General features: G+C 35.4%; 1 protein-coding gene and 1 long non-coding RNA gene across 8 annotated transcripts in view; both read right to left on the reverse strand.

The window, feature by feature from the left end:
- The window catches only part of PALLD (palladin, cytoskeletal associated protein), a 186345-nt gene that overhangs the window by 105692 nt on the left and 61929 nt on the right, over positions 1-18724 (reverse strand). For all 7 annotated transcript variants that reach the window (XM_086890292.1, XM_086890294.1, XM_086890293.1 and 4 more), the window contains 6 exons: positions 15485-15663; positions 13126-13192; positions 12439-12544; positions 11396-11470; positions 9986-10127; positions 8416-8439 (listed from right to left, as the gene is read on the reverse strand). In XM_086890292.1, the coding sequence (XP_086746418.1) occupies positions 8416-8439; positions 9986-10127; positions 11396-11470; positions 12439-12544; positions 13126-13192; positions 15485-15663 (593 nt within the window). The remainder of the gene's footprint in view (positions 1-8415; positions 8440-9985; positions 10128-11395; positions 11471-12438; positions 12545-13125; positions 13193-15484; positions 15664-18724) is intronic.
- On the reverse strand, positions 2808-5083 carry LOC147653050 (uncharacterized). The gene is made up of 2 exons (XR_015287193.1): positions 5037-5083; positions 2808-4781 (listed from the first exon to the last, which is right to left on the reverse strand). It is a non-coding gene; the product is annotated as an uncharacterized LOC147653050 (long non-coding RNA).

Raw genomic sequence — 18724 nt, forward strand, 5'->3', positions numbered from 1 at the left:
AATAAAGTGCATCACCAACTATTTAAAGTACCAGGTAGTATTTTTTGCACTGTATGTTAAAAGGACACCAGCTGCAAGAACTTCCAACATAAATGACTTAAAGGAAAATTACTTTGCATCTGAAAGAAGTAAATTCATCAAGCTAAGTTTTCCAAACTGGCTTGAACAGTAATTTTGCAGTTACAAGTCTGTGCAATCATTTTATACACTCAATGTTTTTTTAATGCAGGATAGTACTGATTAACACAAACGAATGTAATGGTTTCCAGAAAAAATTCTTTGCAAACTCTTTTTGTGTCTCTAAATAATACCGTAAGTACAAATGTCACACGATTAATTTCTTTCTTTCTCTCTCTGAATTCTTTTTCTGTATTTAATGTAACATTCAGATAAAATCCCATTCCTAGTAAAACTAGAAAACATCACCACTTCCAATTAGCTCTTCTGTATATACTAACCAGAACTAAAAACTCCAGATGCGTAAATATTCCCCTTATGCAGAGTATGGGAAATCTGTCTCTGTCTGCACAGCACTGAGAATGGATACATTAAAAATGTAACAAAAACCAGTATCCCAAAAAACCCTTCAGAATGCTGTGCCAGACATACTCTTTAGATGTTTTAAATTTGTTCATTCTACTTTAGCAAGCCATGGTACATGCTTTGATTATATCAGGGCTTCTGTCAGAAAACTTGTGCAAAGGATATTAGGTTGGGTCTTACAGTAATTTTTATTAAATCCATTTTATCCATTTACAATGGGCACACTTAACTGTTTAGGCATATTTTTTTCAGTTTCTTCAAATAAGTAATTTTCTTTTATCTCTGCTTGTAATGGTACTGTTTTATTTAAAGCTATCTCAGTACAGACAATTTAAATAATCCTACTATTTACACAACATACAGATACAATTTTATATCTGGACAATGCTACATAGCATGTCTCCTTAATTAATTCAGAGTTTCTTTTGTTTATGATGATTTTTTAGTCTCAAAACCAAAGCAGAGAAGTTTTATAACAAAGTTTAATTAAAAAAAAAAAAAAAAGAAAAATGCATTTTGCCTTTTGGACACACACACAATCCCATATATTATCTCAAAATCAGCTAATAAAAGCATACTGTAAAATGAGGAAAAGCACTTTAGAATCTAATAACTTCCATATGAAAATTATTCTGTAGAAGAGGTTCAGTAAGGTCAACTTCACTTCTTATAGTTCAAATAAGGAAAACATTTTCAAATAGTGTTTTGTTTAGTTCAAATAGTGTTTTGTTTTGTTTTTTTTTCCCTGTGGAATGTCAGACCACTGTCTCATTTAGACAGTTAACAAAAAAGTTATGAATTTTTTCCAATTATAAATTACAATGTATCCAAAAACTTCCTGTACTGGAAATGGGCTAAAAATGAATGACTGACTAAATATTTGGCTCAGAGTTGGTTTTCAGACAGCAGAACATGCCTTTTTTTTGGCAACACAAACCAGTCATTCTGTGTAGCTGCAAGAGTCATGTCTGGTAATACTGTAGCACGTTGGATCTTATCTAACACAGATGAAGATTAATGACTCATGAAAGGTCTTATCAGGAAAGTAATGGGTAACACAAGCTAGTTTTTGAACTACTGAGATCAGCTTTTTTTTGAGCCTTGGTGTGTCATAAGCAGTTGAAGCTGTATTGTTAACCACACGTGCGTACTCCTGGACTGAACTGACCCTGGGGATGTAATCTTACACAGGCAGCATTCTAGTTTCCTGTTCATTTAACAGCAGAATGCTGGAAGCTGCTATTTCAGGACTGCAAAAGAAGATGACTCCACCAGGCTGAGAACTCCTCTCGGAATGATGGCAAAGACACTGTGAAACATAGCAACCAGCAGAACGCCTATTTTTCAAATAGCAGAACTAATTAATGTGTTACATTCTTCCAGATTTTTAGGCGTGTAAAATGATCACATAAGAGCTGATCTTCACCCTTCAGTGACAAAAGAATTCTAATGGATTCTACAATGATGTGCTTTGTTTACTGAGGAGGTATGTTGTAAAATTATATATGGTAGATTGCAGTGATCTTTGTAAAAAAATTTTTAAAGTAAATTAATGATGACAATAATCAGAGATTAAAATTCAGTCTTTTCAACTAGATGAACAAACTGCAACATGTTTGTGATCAATCATAAGAAAACTGCCTAAACTGAAAACATGAAAATCCTAAGAACAAATCAAAGGCAGCATGGGCAAAAAGCATGTGTGAACAACACGCTGCCATCTTCTTTATCAATTTTCCTCCTCCAAGCCAAGAATCACGCACCTCCAGATCCCTGCTAAAAGGCTTACTACTGTGGAACACAGAAATGAAATACTAATTTGGCAAAAGAAAGGTTCTTTCAAGATTTCCATAACACACTCTGGATATACTCGGTGTTCTGAGTATTTTTCTACCTTTACATCCTGTCTTACGTAACTATTTTACTTTCTGGTACTATGTGCTAAGCAGAATTGGAAGATTTGAGGGAAATAATGTCTGTTCTACTTCCTGGTGATCATCAGCTGACAAGTAACTTCATCACAGAAATGTGTTCCAGAAAGCAGCTCTGAAATGCTGTTCTCAGGGCCTTAAAACATATTTAACACTTGACTAAATGAATACAAAAGCATTTTGTTCACTGAAACATGTAAAATGCTTAGGCATGCAAGTACTTGACTGTTTTGTCAGTTATTTAGAAAGAAAGATTACATTTTACAGAGCAATTCTTTCCCTTTATGATTCATGAGTCCATTAGGAAGAATAAACTTTGGTAAGAGAGAAAACTTGCATTTTAACAAATTTTATTAGTGGTAATGTGTTTACTACAAAATGTTTCTCTGTATTACATTAAAAGTAGAATAGTTCTTATATCTACAGCTTCATCTCTAATGTGACCATTAGCTTCCTCCACTGTAATGCACACACAGTTGGGGAAATAAATACAGTCCTTTGGTAGTAGCTGATCATTCCGATGCAATGAACAGAGCAATTTCCATAGCTGTAGGTTCAAAGCTGTAAATTTTCTGATACACAGAGACAGTGGGAAGTCACAGTTCTGGTTTCTTGATAAAAATCCAACAAAACAGAATCCTGCCAACTTGTAGACACCTTGTGTCTTATCCTCCCTCATGTTCCACAAGTGTTTAACTCTAACCCAGAGCAATAGGTCCACCAGCTTGCTTCTCATCTAGATATCTGTGCATTTTTTATTTAAGGAGAATAGAGAAGCATGTAAATAGAGAAGAATATGCAGAGTAGCATAATATATGGTAGTACAGCAGAACTGTAGATGCCTTAGCTTGCAATAAAGTAACAGAAAAATGTACTCAATTTGCCTGTTTATGATGATCACTATCACATACACCTTTACCCAGTCAGACAGCAGTTCTGGCTTATTTAATAAGCTTGGTATCACTCAAGGAATGCAGAGTAAAGTTTTTAGAAGATGCACAAACTATGCTTGACGCTATCTCAAAAGATAAAAAAAGCACTTTACAAAAGACTGATAAGAAACCTCAACAACAGCAAATGTGATTTTGAGCAATAAATTGCAGTGTTAAGGTGGAGAGCCTAGGTTACATGGTATGTCATCTTTAACTAAGATGTTTGCTATCTGGCCAGATTTGGTACAATAAAAGGGAACACTGCTATGGCAAGAAAGACTTTAGCCCCTAAAACATTGTTCAGATTTGAGGAGAAATTAATCTATTTATCACTGTCAAGAAAAAGTTTATGCTAAAGCTCACCCTAAGTCAATTATGATACTGTAGATGCCTAAGCCACCTAGTTTGAAGTTAAATTCGGTACATACATCAAGGCTGGAATGAATGCATTCAGCAAAACAGCAGCAAGTATTACTGCACTCGAAAAAGCTTTAAATGTTCACAATTGGAGAAGAATAACAGTATTTTTTAAAAAAATCACGTAGTACAAAACAGATCAGATATTTACTTTGAATTTGGAAGCATCAACAAGCAAGGATAGTTGTAGCAGTCAGATTTAAGATGAGGTCACTGGCAGGAACAGAATTCTATGGGCATCTTGGGAGCACAGAGTACAACTGAAAATTTAATTGACAAGCAATAATATGTAAATTGATCAGATCACCTTAAATGAAAGGGACTTTTAGTCCATTTTCAGTATTTCTCTTAATCTGGCTTCTTGAGATATGGCTCAATAGAAGATTGCTCTCTCTAAGCCCTTGTTTTCTGCTCGGCAGGAAAGAAGAACCCTTAGTCGTAGTTCTCTTGTTTTCACTAAAAAGTGCAAGAATCTGGCATACCTGCTAACCTAACAAAGCTTCTGTGCTTTGAATTTCATCAGCTACCAAAAAGATGATATTCTTGATACAGGGAAGCAATAAGGATTCCTGTAACATTTGCCATATATCTTCAGTTTCAAACATTATATAGAAATAGAGGGGCATCTCTAAAGGAGTTACTTATTAGAGTGGAGACTGAAACAGAGCAGTTAAACAGGAAACAAGAAAGCACAATCCAAGAGAAGTGATGATTATCTTCTGAGATGTGTTTGGTGAACATACACAGTATTGTGCTTAGGAAAAAAAAATCATGTAGATGTGGCAATTCCCTGGCAATTTAAGCAAAATTACTTCATACAGTTTTCTTCTTACATGCTGTTAGACAATCGTTCTAATGTAATTCAATACAGTTTGTGGCTGTCTCCAGACAGCTGAGTAATGGTCAAAATATCAACAGCTGGCAAGTGATTCCATGGGATTTTTCACTCTCCGGCAGCCTGTTTTTGAAGGATTCAATCAGTATAAAGTCAAAATGTTCAAGAAAGAAGTATAGAACAGGTAATTTGACAAACTGTGATGTTGGCTTTAAGTAATCTGACTAGCTATTAATTCACAAAGCAGTCTGGAGGGATTTGCAATGCAAACTGATTTCTGTCTAGACAGAAAAAGGAGTGCAAAACACATTAGAGTAGATAGAGTGCAACAAAAAAAAAAAGTAGCCAAAACCCCCTCTTTGCTTCTTAATTTCTTACCTGTGTGAGTTCATGGAATATTTTTCCTTTAAATCATTAGTACTGACCTATCAAAGGACAACCAATGTTACTGAGTTCTATAAAGTGTTTATTGATGGTTGGCCTTTAGTTGACAACCACCAACTAAAATCACACTACAGCTTCTTACAATTTATGTAAAATTTCATGGATGTTTTACACTTGGAAAAATCTTTAGAAAACATGTCCATCTTTCAAAATTCTGAATACTCATCTAGGGTACGCATGCTTCCCTATCAATCTTGCATATGTATTAACCATCTGCATTGAATAGCAATTATGTGTTTGCTCATGAAAAATTTCCTCTGAAGGCATTGTTTAGTCTGGCTTCTAAGAGCATGAATTACATCACAAACCAGTGCTGCATCTATTACACTTCTGATACCCATATCCAGCTTCTTGTTGAACAAATTGGAAGATTCTTCATGACATTCTAAAACCCAGTGTTACTTATTACCAGTGGTACTACTAATATACAAAACACTGCTTATTATTTATGCCAAAAGGAAATATTTACACTTTTCCCAAACTTTATTTACATTCCCTTTTCATGCACAGTGTCAATCCCTACACAAATAAGCCAGTAAATGTACCATCATTAATTTCTGTAGTGTGTAAGACACCGCATTATTTAAGATACTGTATTGTTTAATAGGGCTTAGTAGGAAAAGATAAGTGTACAAATCTTTAGGGATAGTATAGTGCTTAGCTCAATGAATCCAGGGAGAAAAAAAATACCAAAATGAAATTCCTTCACAGGCAGAAAGCACAGGAAGGTGCTCATAAATATATATTGCAACACAATTACAAGCATGAAAAAAGAAATAGTCCAACAAAAAACCAGACAGACTGAAGTTAGGCATTCACTACCGTTATGTCTATAAAACTGTAACAATACAGATACCAAACTGAGATGTCTTCCTATTCTTGTCTTGCCAAATCCCTTGAGAACATGAGATGCCTCAACACTAAATAATTTTTCTGTACTTGAGAAGACTCAAGAAACGCACCTTTCATATAAGAATCCATTCCCTGGTACCCTTTAGAAGGTTTCTTCTCTCAGGGTCTGCAAGCTAGCCAAAAATGGGTAGGAGAATATTCAGCACTTTCAACATGATGATATGCAGGTATGTGAGAGGGCTGGCAAAGGGATGATCTCATTGGACTCAGAATCTCACCTATTTCCTATTTCAGGTAGCAGTTATGAAAGCAAATTGATAGTTTTGTGAACGAATATCAACATTCTTCTTCCACACCAATAACTGTCAGAGAGGCTATACAATCCTTACAACTAATGATATGAAAATCAGTTGTTCATGGAAAAAAAAATCTTCTAGCAAGAAGCATAATGTATGGTTTCCTTGTACTCAGCTATTTACACAAAGGAAACCTTTTCTTTCTAGCAAAAAAGTGCTTCTCCTTTCTACTAGATGCTGCTGCATTCCTGCTCTAAAATATTTAGTTCATCTAGCATTATTCATTAGGTTTACTAAAGAGGGTGAAAGGGTAAAAAAAAAAAATTAGCAAAATTAATTCATGACTGAGTTTTGACAGAAGAGTTAAGAGTTAATTGGTTATTAAAAACTCTAAGATTGGGTGGTAAATTCATACTTCTTAGAAACTTCTGCGTAAAATTTCACTCCTTTCAGATACCATCTATCATGTTAAAGGACAGCTTGAACACAGTTCAAGTGATTTTGCAGGAAAGAAGCTCCTAATAAGAACAAGCCAGATATACTAGGTATGATTCTCATAATGTTGGGCGATTAAACCTAGAAAAGATTTTGGTACTTTGACAGGAGAAATGTTCCTCTGAGAAGGGGAAAAAAAGTCAACCTATTGATCAGATTGTTTTTTCTTTTTAAGATATCAAGAAAACAGCTCAACTGGGAGATTTATTCTGTAATACATGTTACAGGAGAATGTTCAAAGAAAGATAAAGTATTAAACATATTTCAACACAAACCTATCATCCCTTTCAACACAAACCTATCATCCCTTATTTATTTTCATATCCAAAGACTTGATATAATATTGAAACACTCTTGAAACTGTTTTGTACCCTAACTTACAATATTTAAACCTTAAAGTTTGTGTTATGATTGTAAAGTACTAATAGCCCATTGCAGCACTTGGATATGTTTTAATTCCTCATTAGAGGTTAATTAGATTTTCCAATACTACTCTTTCTTTCAAACGGCTCACATTTCAAGCCTCCACAAATCAAATCATTCTGTCACAAGAATTCAGGGCATCAGCTAATACTAGAGCTGATGATGTTGTACACCATGATTAACAGTGTTAACTGATAGGATAGAGCGTGCACGTGTGTGTGTGCAATCTATATGTATAACAGACACGAGGCAAAATAGGTATAAAACAATTTTGTGAAGTAGCGAGAAAATTAGTGAATAGCTGAGAAAGAAAATATTTTTCTCTCTTTCCTTCCTCTCATTTCCATAAAAATTGAAGGAAAGCTGCATTTTTCCTAGTCTGTATCCTCATAGTCACAGTGCTACATTATAAATATCTCTCAGCTGCTGGGTCTATCCTGCCTTGTCAATTTAACTCCTCAGAGTTTAAAACATCTCCCCACTCCTAACATTGTTCAGAGATACTTCAGAAATACTCAGATCCTAGACAGAAAGCTTTTCTGGGTTTTTCAGTGTCATAATTAAAACTCTCTCTAAATTCAAGAATATTAAAGCACAACTGGCCACCCTCTTAAAGCAAAGTAAGAATGTATTGCTGTCTTCTCTTCTACATGTTTGATTTAGAAACATTAAAGAACATTCTCAGTCTTTTAGCATCCTCTTACTATTCAAGAATCTCCCCTAGTATATAATGATGTATAATGGGAAAGTGAAACAGACAGAGAAAACCTGCAGCTGGAAAAACACTTTTTACTTGTGGAAATCTAGGACTTTTATCTTGTGAATTGGCTAGAAAAATTCAGTCAGTGCTTTTTTTTTTCTTTTTTTTTCAGGATCAGGTTTACTGGTGTTTAAGACACATCACATGTGCCAAGCTGGATTGGTTAAACTAGCACTTAGCGGTTGGGTGTTATGTAATTCTTATGAGCACTATTTGGGTAATGGAATTTCGTGGGACTTGTCCTTTTTCTCTCAGTAGCATGCAAACCATTTACTCTCCTTGCTGCTCTAAATGGAATTTACTGTTTAACTAATAAAGGAATTGATGTAAAGGACAGAGTACAGTATGGGAGGTGTGATAAAGCAGCATTGTCTTTAAGGGGGTTTCAATTTACCAATGTTCAGCAGAAACACTTTTCTATTTATGGCTTCAGTACAAACTCAAAGAGCTAGTGAATCAAGAGATTAGTTTTTCATATGATTCTTACCAGGTTCAGTTGCAGATCGTGGCTCTGCATATCACATCATATCATAAGGAGGGAAAACAAACAAGAAAAATTACATTAGAGATTGCATTAATAAATATCAGTGTACTGAACAAACATATTATACTGAAAAGCTGTAAATAAGTAGAGAACCTGTGCACACCTTTCAAAATCAGCGAGATTTAAATTGTTTGTCAGTAGCAGCAGTTCAGTTATTACTTCTAGCCATTAGCACTGAAATGGGAAGAGGAAAGGACTCTGTCCAAAATTGAATCCTGACAGACTAGTTTCATAATCTTTTTCCATCCTATATTAAAAGCAGCTATTTCAGATTATTGCCTGAACTGGTTGTGGCTGAGTGCAGCTGAGCCAGATGTGCTAGAACTTCAATATGACCTGGAGTCAAAGGCAGCCAAGTGGGATGCCACAACTGGCATCACTAATGTGTTTTTTTCAATCTCTTTGGCAGCAGAGAGCAGGCCAAGTTGGCTTTCACTTGGGGTGGTGTTCAGTACATCTGGAACTGACTGAGATGAAGACAGCCAGAATCTCTTGCTGCTAGCCAGGCTAGAAACAAGAAGAGCAGTTAATTCCAATGTTAAACCCAATGCTAGGGTCCAATGGGACCACAGGTGAAGATTATAATGGCAATACCTTTAAATTGTTGATTTGAGTTGCATGTTATAGGAATTACGATACCAGGAACAACATGAAACAATTGAGGAGAAGCCCTCACAAGAAACAGTGCAAGGGCAGTGATGACCTGGCCTGGGCTGGCTTTGGTGCTCAGTAAGTCCATGCAACACACCACTTCTCCTGTCCTGAGGACCTTTGTAATAGATGGAGCCCAAAGACATGGACTAACTGAACTCAAAGTAGATTTTGTGAAATTTTACGGGGATAGACTAAGGGAATGTGTATCAGACCAAAGGATGAGAAGTGGTGGTTCATGAGGATCTCTTGGCTAGTGTGGGACCTGAGCATGACATAAATGGTACAGAATAAAAGGGTGGACAGTGTCCTGGTTTTAAGTGGGATAGAGCTAATTTTCTTCACAGTAGCTGGTATTGGGCTGTGTTTAAAATTTGTGCTTAAAATAGTGTTGGTAATACAGAGACTTTTTTTATAAAGGACTTTTCTGCTACTTGAATCTTGCTGATAGTGAGGAGGGTGCGGATGCACAAAGAATTGGGAGGGAACACAGTCAGGACAAACAAACTGCACTGATCAAAGTGATATTCCGTACCATGTGACATCATGCTCAGCATATAGATCTGGGTGAAGAAGGAGGAAGGGGTAACATTCAGTGTTGGAGCGTTTGTATTCCCAAGCAACTTAGGATTAACAGAACCTTTCTTTCCTCAGAAACACCTGCCTGCCCATTGAAAGGGGTGAAAAGATTGCTTTGCTTTGCTTCTGAGACTTTTGCTTTGCCTATTAAACTGTATCTCAACCCATGAGTTTTCTCACTCTTACTTTTTCAATTCATTTCCACAGCACACTAGGGGAGAGTGAATGAGGACCTGTGTGGTCCTCAACTGCTGGCCAAAGTTAAACCATGACATTGCCTTACTTTTTTGGAGAATTCTGAAGTCTGGAGAATCTTGAATTTCAATGCCCTGTCGAAACCACTTAACATGAATGGGAGGTGGTCCTCTGACCCTGCATTCCAATACCACGACTTGTCCTTCAGATGCTGTGGCATTTTGTAGCTCCTGAAATATAAACATCACAATTCAAACAAACCAGGAGCACTTTACATTCTTAAAAATAGTCTTCCCTTTGTAATTCAACTTTATTGTGTCATTACATTTTTTGCAATAGAGATTTTCTTTCATTATGATTGAATTTAATACATCTATATAGTTATAAATGAATGAATAGGTTATTTACAAATACATTGTTAAAAAGACCAAAGATAAGAAAAGTGCAGAAGTATTTAATTCCTCAACACAAGCAGATCACTGCAGTTTGAGCTTTCTGTTTTTATTCTTCCACAAACTGAAATGAAAATTCTGGAACTAACTACACATTGACGGAATTAATCCAGAGACAGTGGCTGAGCTGCTTTTGGGTTCAGCTCTAGAAAGTGGAGCTGCTTTTCATGAGCCATATATAACAAACCAATCAAAATTAGATGACACAAATACAATTAGGATATATTAACTAGTGTATGGATAGCTTCTGAGACAGTACTCTGGATGTAATAAATCTTTGTACATATGTGAAAAATTTGGAAAAGTCTAGATCTTTAATGAAGAGCTGCAGTGAGAGGGAAACACAGTATTTTAAGTAACAAAACTGACAAATGATAGCCACTATTTTTACCTTTGTAATCTATCTTAATATTAATATAAATACCTTAATATTATAAATCAAAGAGTCTTTTTTACTCTGTAGAGCCTGTCTTATTTAATTTACAATTAAATTAATTTACTGCCAAGAGAAGTGGTTGAGCCACCATCCATGGAGGTATTTAAAAGCCATGTAGATGTAGCACTTTGTGGCACTTACCAACATGGTTTAGCAGTGGGCTTGGTCATGCTGGGTTAATGGGTGGGCTCGATCCTAAAGGTCTTTTCCAACCTAAGCAGTTCTATGATTTTTACCTTACAATTCTTTTTCTAAATCAGAGTTAAAAAGCCTGTGTTATTTGTTCTTATGAGTAGATAAATTATTGTGAATGAGGCTTTGTCAAGACTATTATATGTAATTAGCGCTTATACCTTGCTATATTTTACGAAGATTTATCAATGGAGAACAGTCATGGGCATAAGACAAACTCATACAGAATATAATTTAATCTCACTAGTAGAATGCATAAGAAATTCATTGTTGCAGTGGAAAACTATTTTCTTAGGAAGTCATTGATACTGAAAAATTTGAACATGATCAAACTTTCCTGCATTAGGATACATAATTTTGATATTTTCTTTCAGACTATAAGAGTATGATATAAAAAATCATGATGGATAAAACGTACCTTTGTAAAAATAGGTGCAGAATAGATAGGCTTGGGTCCATCCAGATGGTGCAGGTATGAAGTAGGGCTTTGAACCTGCAGAGCAATACAACAATGCTATAAAATGGAAACAATACTAGTTTCAATGACATTGCCCTTGCACATATGCAAAAATGCAAACTCTCACATGTGCAGTCTTATGGTGTTCTCTTTCCACCATAATTCTTGGGAGACATCACTATTTTACATCTGTCATATTTCTGAAATCAAAATGCAAGCTTTGAAGGCTTCTATACTCCCAATGAGAATTTTTTATCCAATTGTCTTTGGCTAAAAGTATCTTGAGAATTTGACTCCTGTTAATACATTCAAGTGGATCCTTTGCACTGAAGTATTTTTGTTTCTCCTGCTACTACATCCCTTCACTGATGCACTGATAAATAAATCCAGGGACCTAAAAGATTATCAAGGTTAGCCGAAGAAAGGGGAAAGAATTTATTGTGTACAGGTTAACAGATATATTAATTTTGTTAGTATTTTATGATTTACATGTAATTTTAAGCCAGTCACACTGGCATTAAAGACTTAGTGCAAATGAATGAACAACAATTTTCTATATTTAACATCTAGATAGTAAAATTTCTTTTTCTCTAAAAGGGAATATTAATATTAATTAATATTAAATCAATATTAAATTTAATGACAAAATTAAAAACTTTTGCTAAAAAATATTACAGGCATTCATTTGCAGTACATTCTTTTGGGATTGAACAAGTCACTCTTAAGTGATAAATTCCATAATTTTCATCATCACCAGATCTGTCTGCTGTTCAAATTCTGTCTAATATACACATTATGTAAGAATCCATATGTATACTTACTTTTATGTCCCATTCAGTGGATACTTAATTTTTAAAAATCATTACTCTTAATATAGTAATATAAGTTTACAATTTAACAACGCAATTCCTCAAAATTACAGAGCTTTTGAGCTCTGTCAAGATTCTGACAAATCTTGGAAGAAAATCTGAAATACTAATTTAAAAACTGGTGTCTAAAAATACCTGCTGATTGGGCACAGAGATGGGTTGAATTACAGCTGTGGTCACTCCTGATTTTGGTGTAGAAGACCCTATTGTCAAGGAAACAGAAGTGGTTTTCTTTTGTGCCCTGAAAAATAAAAACCCAGGAAGAGCTTTATAGGATCTAAAAGTAGAATGTGTTAGTTTTTAATACGTAAGCCACCTTGTACTTCCTACATATTTAAATATGTCATTATCAACTGAAAAGATCAACATGAATGATGAAGATCAAGATGGAGAGATGAAGCTTGAGTAGAACACAACCTTTGGCTAATTTACTCTTCCTCACACAATAGAAAGTACCGATTTAAGATGAAAGTAAAATGTATTTTGTTTCTCTAATTGTAGTCCCCTACATATTTCTTTAGAGGCACAGAACTGGGCCACTACAAATGAAAATCTGGTTAACTTGACTTACTTGTGAATATGAAAAGTTGGTATCAACAAGTATGTTGCCAGGGTAAGGCCAGCCTTCTCTGACAGAACAAGCAAATTAATACAATTTACAATAATAATACTACACATTTATATCACATGACAGAAATGGAAAACACAAGACATACACAAGTGTACCCCAGATGCTTATCCAGACTGTAAAACTACCAAAGATTTTCCAGTATCCCATATTAAGAACATTTACACAATATTGGTACCGCTTTACACACTTACTGTGGCATAGCTCCAGATTTTAATTTGAAAATTAAACTTTCAGTCTCTGAATCTGTAGAACTGGCACCTGGAAAATAAAGTTTTTTCAATAATCTCATATCTTTTTATTGATTTATTCAATATTTAAATTTGAAAGAAAAAACTATGATAATTTTGCATTTCACTTCAAGAATTGAGAACTCTCTGTAACAAAATACAGCAGTTTTTTTATCTGATAAAGATTGTAACTATGTACTTTGGACAGTTACAGAAATCATAACCATGCCAATTTAATTGCACACTGCACTCCCTGGGCTCCTAGCTGTCTCCCTTCATATTGAAACAAATATGGCCAAGACAGAAAAAAAATAAAAATGCTGAGTACCATTGCTCTATGGAAAATGTATAATTTTATTTACTTAAATTTTAAATTTGGAGGTTAAGCAAACATATGGCTTATACATAGATAACAAATCTTCAAACTTCAGTAAGAGCAACGCAGTACACCAAGACATTTTCAGACTAAACTTGCTGCCCATGATATCCACATTTCAGACTATTTACATTAACCTACACATAACATTTATGTACTGCTATTTCTTGCCAGTGGAAGTCTTGATATAATGTATGTGTTTGGCAATACCCTGAGCTAACTTAAGAAAAAAATATGAAAGCATTTATTCCCTTTGTCCTAGTTTTTCCTAACAACAGATACTGCACACATTTATTCTAGACATTTATGCAGTCCATATTATTCCTCAAGGAATTTGTGCATACATATGGATAGCTGTATGTTTAATACAAACCATAAGCATTTCATAATCAATATGCATAGTCTAGCATAGATGGATTCCAATGAAACAATGCTGAGACTGAAATACCCAAGTACCCTAATGATTTACAAAGTTTATGCTATAAAGAGTCAAAGCAATAAGTAGCACAGAACAGATGAGAAGAGAGAAGTACATGTCCAGTCATCAAAGTGGGTCTACATGAAAGGATTTCTTAAGAAAACAGAACAACCAGGTCTTGCATGGCTGGGCCTGCTGCACAAAAGACAGTATGACGCATCGGTATCAAGTCTATTAATGTACAAAGCAATGCTTGTGTGTCAATCTGCTTTCCTTAAAAATGACAGGGGAGGAGCCTAATGCCTTGGACAAGTCTCTCTCTTTCAAAGTAACATTATAAAACTTCAAGACAGGACTTCTATATAGCAAGACTGGCAGATGTCAAAGAAATAATGGTTTTATTCACAGCATCTCTCTACCTAGTTGTTTCATCTTTTACTGTTGCTTCTCTCCTTCTAACTTCACACAGCAATATATATTTGTACTATACCCGAGTATTTCTGAAATCATGATTACTTCTGTAAAGAAAACCCTTATTAGAATCTCTAAGATTCAGAAAAGTCTTGGAAATTTTGCTATTATATCCCAAAGGGGCATTAAAAATTTCTGAGAATAAAGAACATAATGAAAGAAATCCTATAAAGGTACATTTGTTATGATTAGCTAATTAAAAGTGAAAAGTTTAATAATTTTGATGTGTCATTATTCAGATTTCTCATGACTATTTTTTATGTTAATTTATTTTATGCTTTCAAGTGATCATTTAAATTAATTTTAATGAGTTACAAAACTAGTAAAAGAACATATAGTACCCAATTTTTTTGGAGATGTATGAATTAAATAAAAATCAGTATGTTATGATAATCTTGCCTGAAATATAATTCTCTGCTAAAAATAACTTAATAATTTTGCTCATTGGTCATTATTTTTGGCAATAATTTATCATTCACACTTTTTTGTTAAAATTTGTTTCAATTTAGCATTTATTTTTGCTCAATAATGGTTAATATTAACTTTTCTCAGAGAAAACAATACTTGAGTTATGACTAATTTTGCAGTCAGGAAACATTTTGACAATAATGAGCAGTTGTTTCTGGACAAAATCATTATGACTGACTTTAATCTGACTTAAAATCAGTATACCAAAGATAATGGATTATAGTACATTTACACATGACTAAAGAAGACTCATTTGGGGCAGCCACATAATTTTGCACAGAGGGGCAGCTCAAAACTGATCAAATCTTTAACTAGTGATTTACAGAGGTACTGCTTAAAAGTTAACGATATTCCTTCTATTTTATTCTTTTTTTTTTCTACCCTAAATAAATAGCAATCTACTCAGTAATTCCTGATACATTCCTTGGAATATCTGAATTAATATGATGTGAAATTAAAAATGCGTTGTGTTAAAGAAAAGCAGAGGAACACCATGTTGAATGTAATGTTAAGATAAAGAACCAAAAGTAATCTTCAGCTTAGCTATCTTTTCTTATATGCATCAAGTATTTTATTATTTTATCTCTTACCTTCAATGAATATTTCAGCTGATGTGCTATCTGAACCAAAAGAATTTGAAGCCAGACAAGTATAGCGCCCAGTGTCGTCTTCAAAGGCTTCTACTATAATTAGTGAATGAAGTCCTCCACTTTCAGAATGGATCTGAATGTCAGGGGAATTCTGGAGTTCTTTTCCTTCACAGAACCATCTGCAGCCCACACACATTAGAAAGACAAACAAAAAAAGAATATAAAGGATTGGTTCAGGCTCATCGCACACAAGAAGACATTACACTCAGCTGCAAAAATCTAAATTGCTACTGAAATCAGCAAAGGATGCTTTGAAGCGTTTAACAAAGAAAGTATTTCACAAAGAAATAACTTGCTAGAATAAACTTTGTTTAAAAGGTAGGGAGACATTTCTGAATACTAAGAAAATTGTACACAGCACATCTACATCTTAAAACTATCTCCTGTCCAGGTTTTGGTAAACGTGTTTCTTCTTCATAATTTGTGCATTGGCTTGTTTTGACCACAGTCTAATCCACTTTGATATAATTTATCACTCTCATCTACCTAAACCCCATTGATTCTGCACATAAAATATCTGTAATCAGTGGCACAGAATCTAGCTAGAGGCCTGTCACTAGTGGTATCCCCTAAGGGCTGATATTTGGCCTAGTATTATTCATCAACGGCTTGGCTGGATGAGAAGGTGCCTCCTCAGCAGGTTCACTGATTACACAAAGCTGGTACCCAATACCCCAGAGGACTGTGCAGCCCTTCAGAGGGACTGTGGCAGGTTGGAACCAGCTGAAATTCAACAGATGCAACTGCAGGGTCCTGCACCTGGGAAGGAAAAACCCCAGACATCAGTTCAGGCTGGAGGCTGACCTGCAGGAAAGCAGCTTGTGGAAGAAGGACCTGGGGGTCCCGGTGGACACCAAGCTGTCCCTGAGCCAGCAGTGTCCTTGTGGCCAAGAGGCCAATGGTGACCCGAGATGCATTAGGAAGAGCACTCCAGCAGGTCAAGGTGATCCCACACTTTTAAAAGACATGGAGCTTCTGGAGCTCCTGTTGAGAGGGCAATAGAGATACTTAAGGGACTGGAGCATCTCTCATACAAGAGTAGGAGCTGGGCCTGTTCAGCCTTGAGAAGAGACAGTTGAGACAAGACCTCATGAACGTATATCAGTATCTGAAGGGAGGGTATCAAAAGGATGGATCCAGGTTTTGCTCAGTTGTGTCAAGCAATAGGACAAGAGACAACAGGCAAGTGATTCACAGAAGTTCCACCAGAATATTAGCAAGAATTTCTTTACTGTGCAGGTGACTAGAAGAGATTGCATAGAGAGGGTGTGGAGTCTCCCACTTTGGAGTTACTCAAGAACTGTCTGGATGCAATCCTGTGCTGTGTGCTCTGCTTGAACAGGGAGGCTGGGCCAGATAACCCACTGTGGTCCCTTCCAACTTGACCCATTCTGTGATTCTAGGATTTTTGTCCATCTTGTCCACTCAACATAACATAATTCCATGACACAGTTTCCATATTGGTAAGCTTTAAGTAGGTTTACTCTTGCTTTAGATCAAGAACTCAAACTGCTTTCCTAGGCCTGGATTTTTAAATATGTAAGTATTACATCTTCCAGTACCAAAAAGGTATGCCCCAACAAAAGTGCTGGATTTAGGTACAGACAAAACAGACACTTATCTAGGGTGACTTACAAGTAGGTAAAAGCACAGCATAATTTTGTTTACATCAGGTCAATCAAGCATTTGTCAGTGTAAAATGCTCTATGTTCTCAGCCCATACTGCTGTGATCAAAGTACCTGTTCCCACCTTTTTTCTGTTTGATGCCCTCATCTCAGGTAGTCCTATTGCCCTAGGCTATGCCCTGATTTATCTCTATCTCTGGCAGCCCAGCAAGTATGAGAAGTAGGTAATTCTTGGTTTATAGTGTCTGCTGTGCATTTTTGCAGGGAGGGGAAGCAGGCTGGAGAGTCATTAAAGGAAAATCACTCAGGAGCAACCATCCTTCTGCTCTCAAATTGTCCCTATATCCTGAAAACAAATTTTGCCAAGCCTTGCCAGGGCTGTTATTCTCATTCCAGTTCTGCAAATCCACTCTGATCTTTACCACTCTTTCTTCCCTTCTTCTCACCCCATAATACTAATCTGTGTTTTTCCTTGTCCTCTCCCTTCCCTCCTTTCCTTCTTCCTCTGCCACTCCAAAATTAAAATCTTGCTCTAATGAGAATAAGGACAAAATAAGCAACTATTGACTAGTTGCTAACTAAAAAGCCTAAAAAGGGATCTTCCCCCTCCAACTTTTAGTTTTCTTCTCCAGTATGTTTTTTTTTAAATTAAAAAATATAACCTCAGAAATTTATGGATAGTCAATGCAAAGTAAAAGAAGACCAAATTTTTAGAAATAATTTTTAAATACTTTAAATTTGCCACAAAAATTTGGTATTTTTCCTTTAATTTGTACATGTTGATGAGACAATTTTTGCAGCTATATCCCAGTAATATCTCAGAATTAAAACTTTTTTTCCCCTCTATCAGATGACTTCCCATTACCCCCAAAAACCTAAATAACCCCAAGGAGTTACAGAACTCTCTCTACCTATTTAGGAAAAGCACACAGCACTGCAGGATGACAGATACTATAAAACAGCAATCAGTGAGGAATCTTTTAAAATTGAACTGCCTCACTTTTATTGTTCTTTTTAATTACAAACTTTATGCAATTAACATAAAGTGTATTAAAACATCCTTCTAAAAATATTACATTGTAAAATTTGGAATGTCATGCTTGCTTCAGAATGCAGAGTTAAGAAACCTACCAGAACACAAGTCCCCTTAATAACATCATAATTGTGGGCAAGCTCTCTGTGTTTATGAACAATAGATGTTTTATTCCTGAAAGCAAAAGCATCAGTTGGTAGTGGCATTAAAGCTATATGCAATTGTCTTCAGTAATTAAAATAATACTAAGTTCCTTTTCTGTCTTCTGTTGCCTAGATAGTGCACACATAAAGTATAATTTTTGGAAAGAACTAACAAACTTCCATTTGTTTACTCAGCAGACCCCTTTGGCCTACTTTTACAACATATTTGCCTTGGAGACAAATCTATTCTGTCAGCTCTACTGCCAAAATTAACATTTCTCTTCCCTCTCTTCCCCTCCTTTTGTCACAAGTTGTCCCCTTCTACCAGTGTGAGGACCTCTGCTACTATTTCTGATTATTAGCCCTTCAGAGTCCTAA

This window comes from Cyanistes caeruleus, chromosome 5 (assembly GCF_971803275.1).
Source record: "Cyanistes caeruleus chromosome 5, bCyaCae1.hap1.1, whole genome shotgun sequence".
Taxonomy (NCBI): domain Eukaryota; kingdom Metazoa; phylum Chordata; class Aves; order Passeriformes; family Paridae; genus Cyanistes; species Cyanistes caeruleus.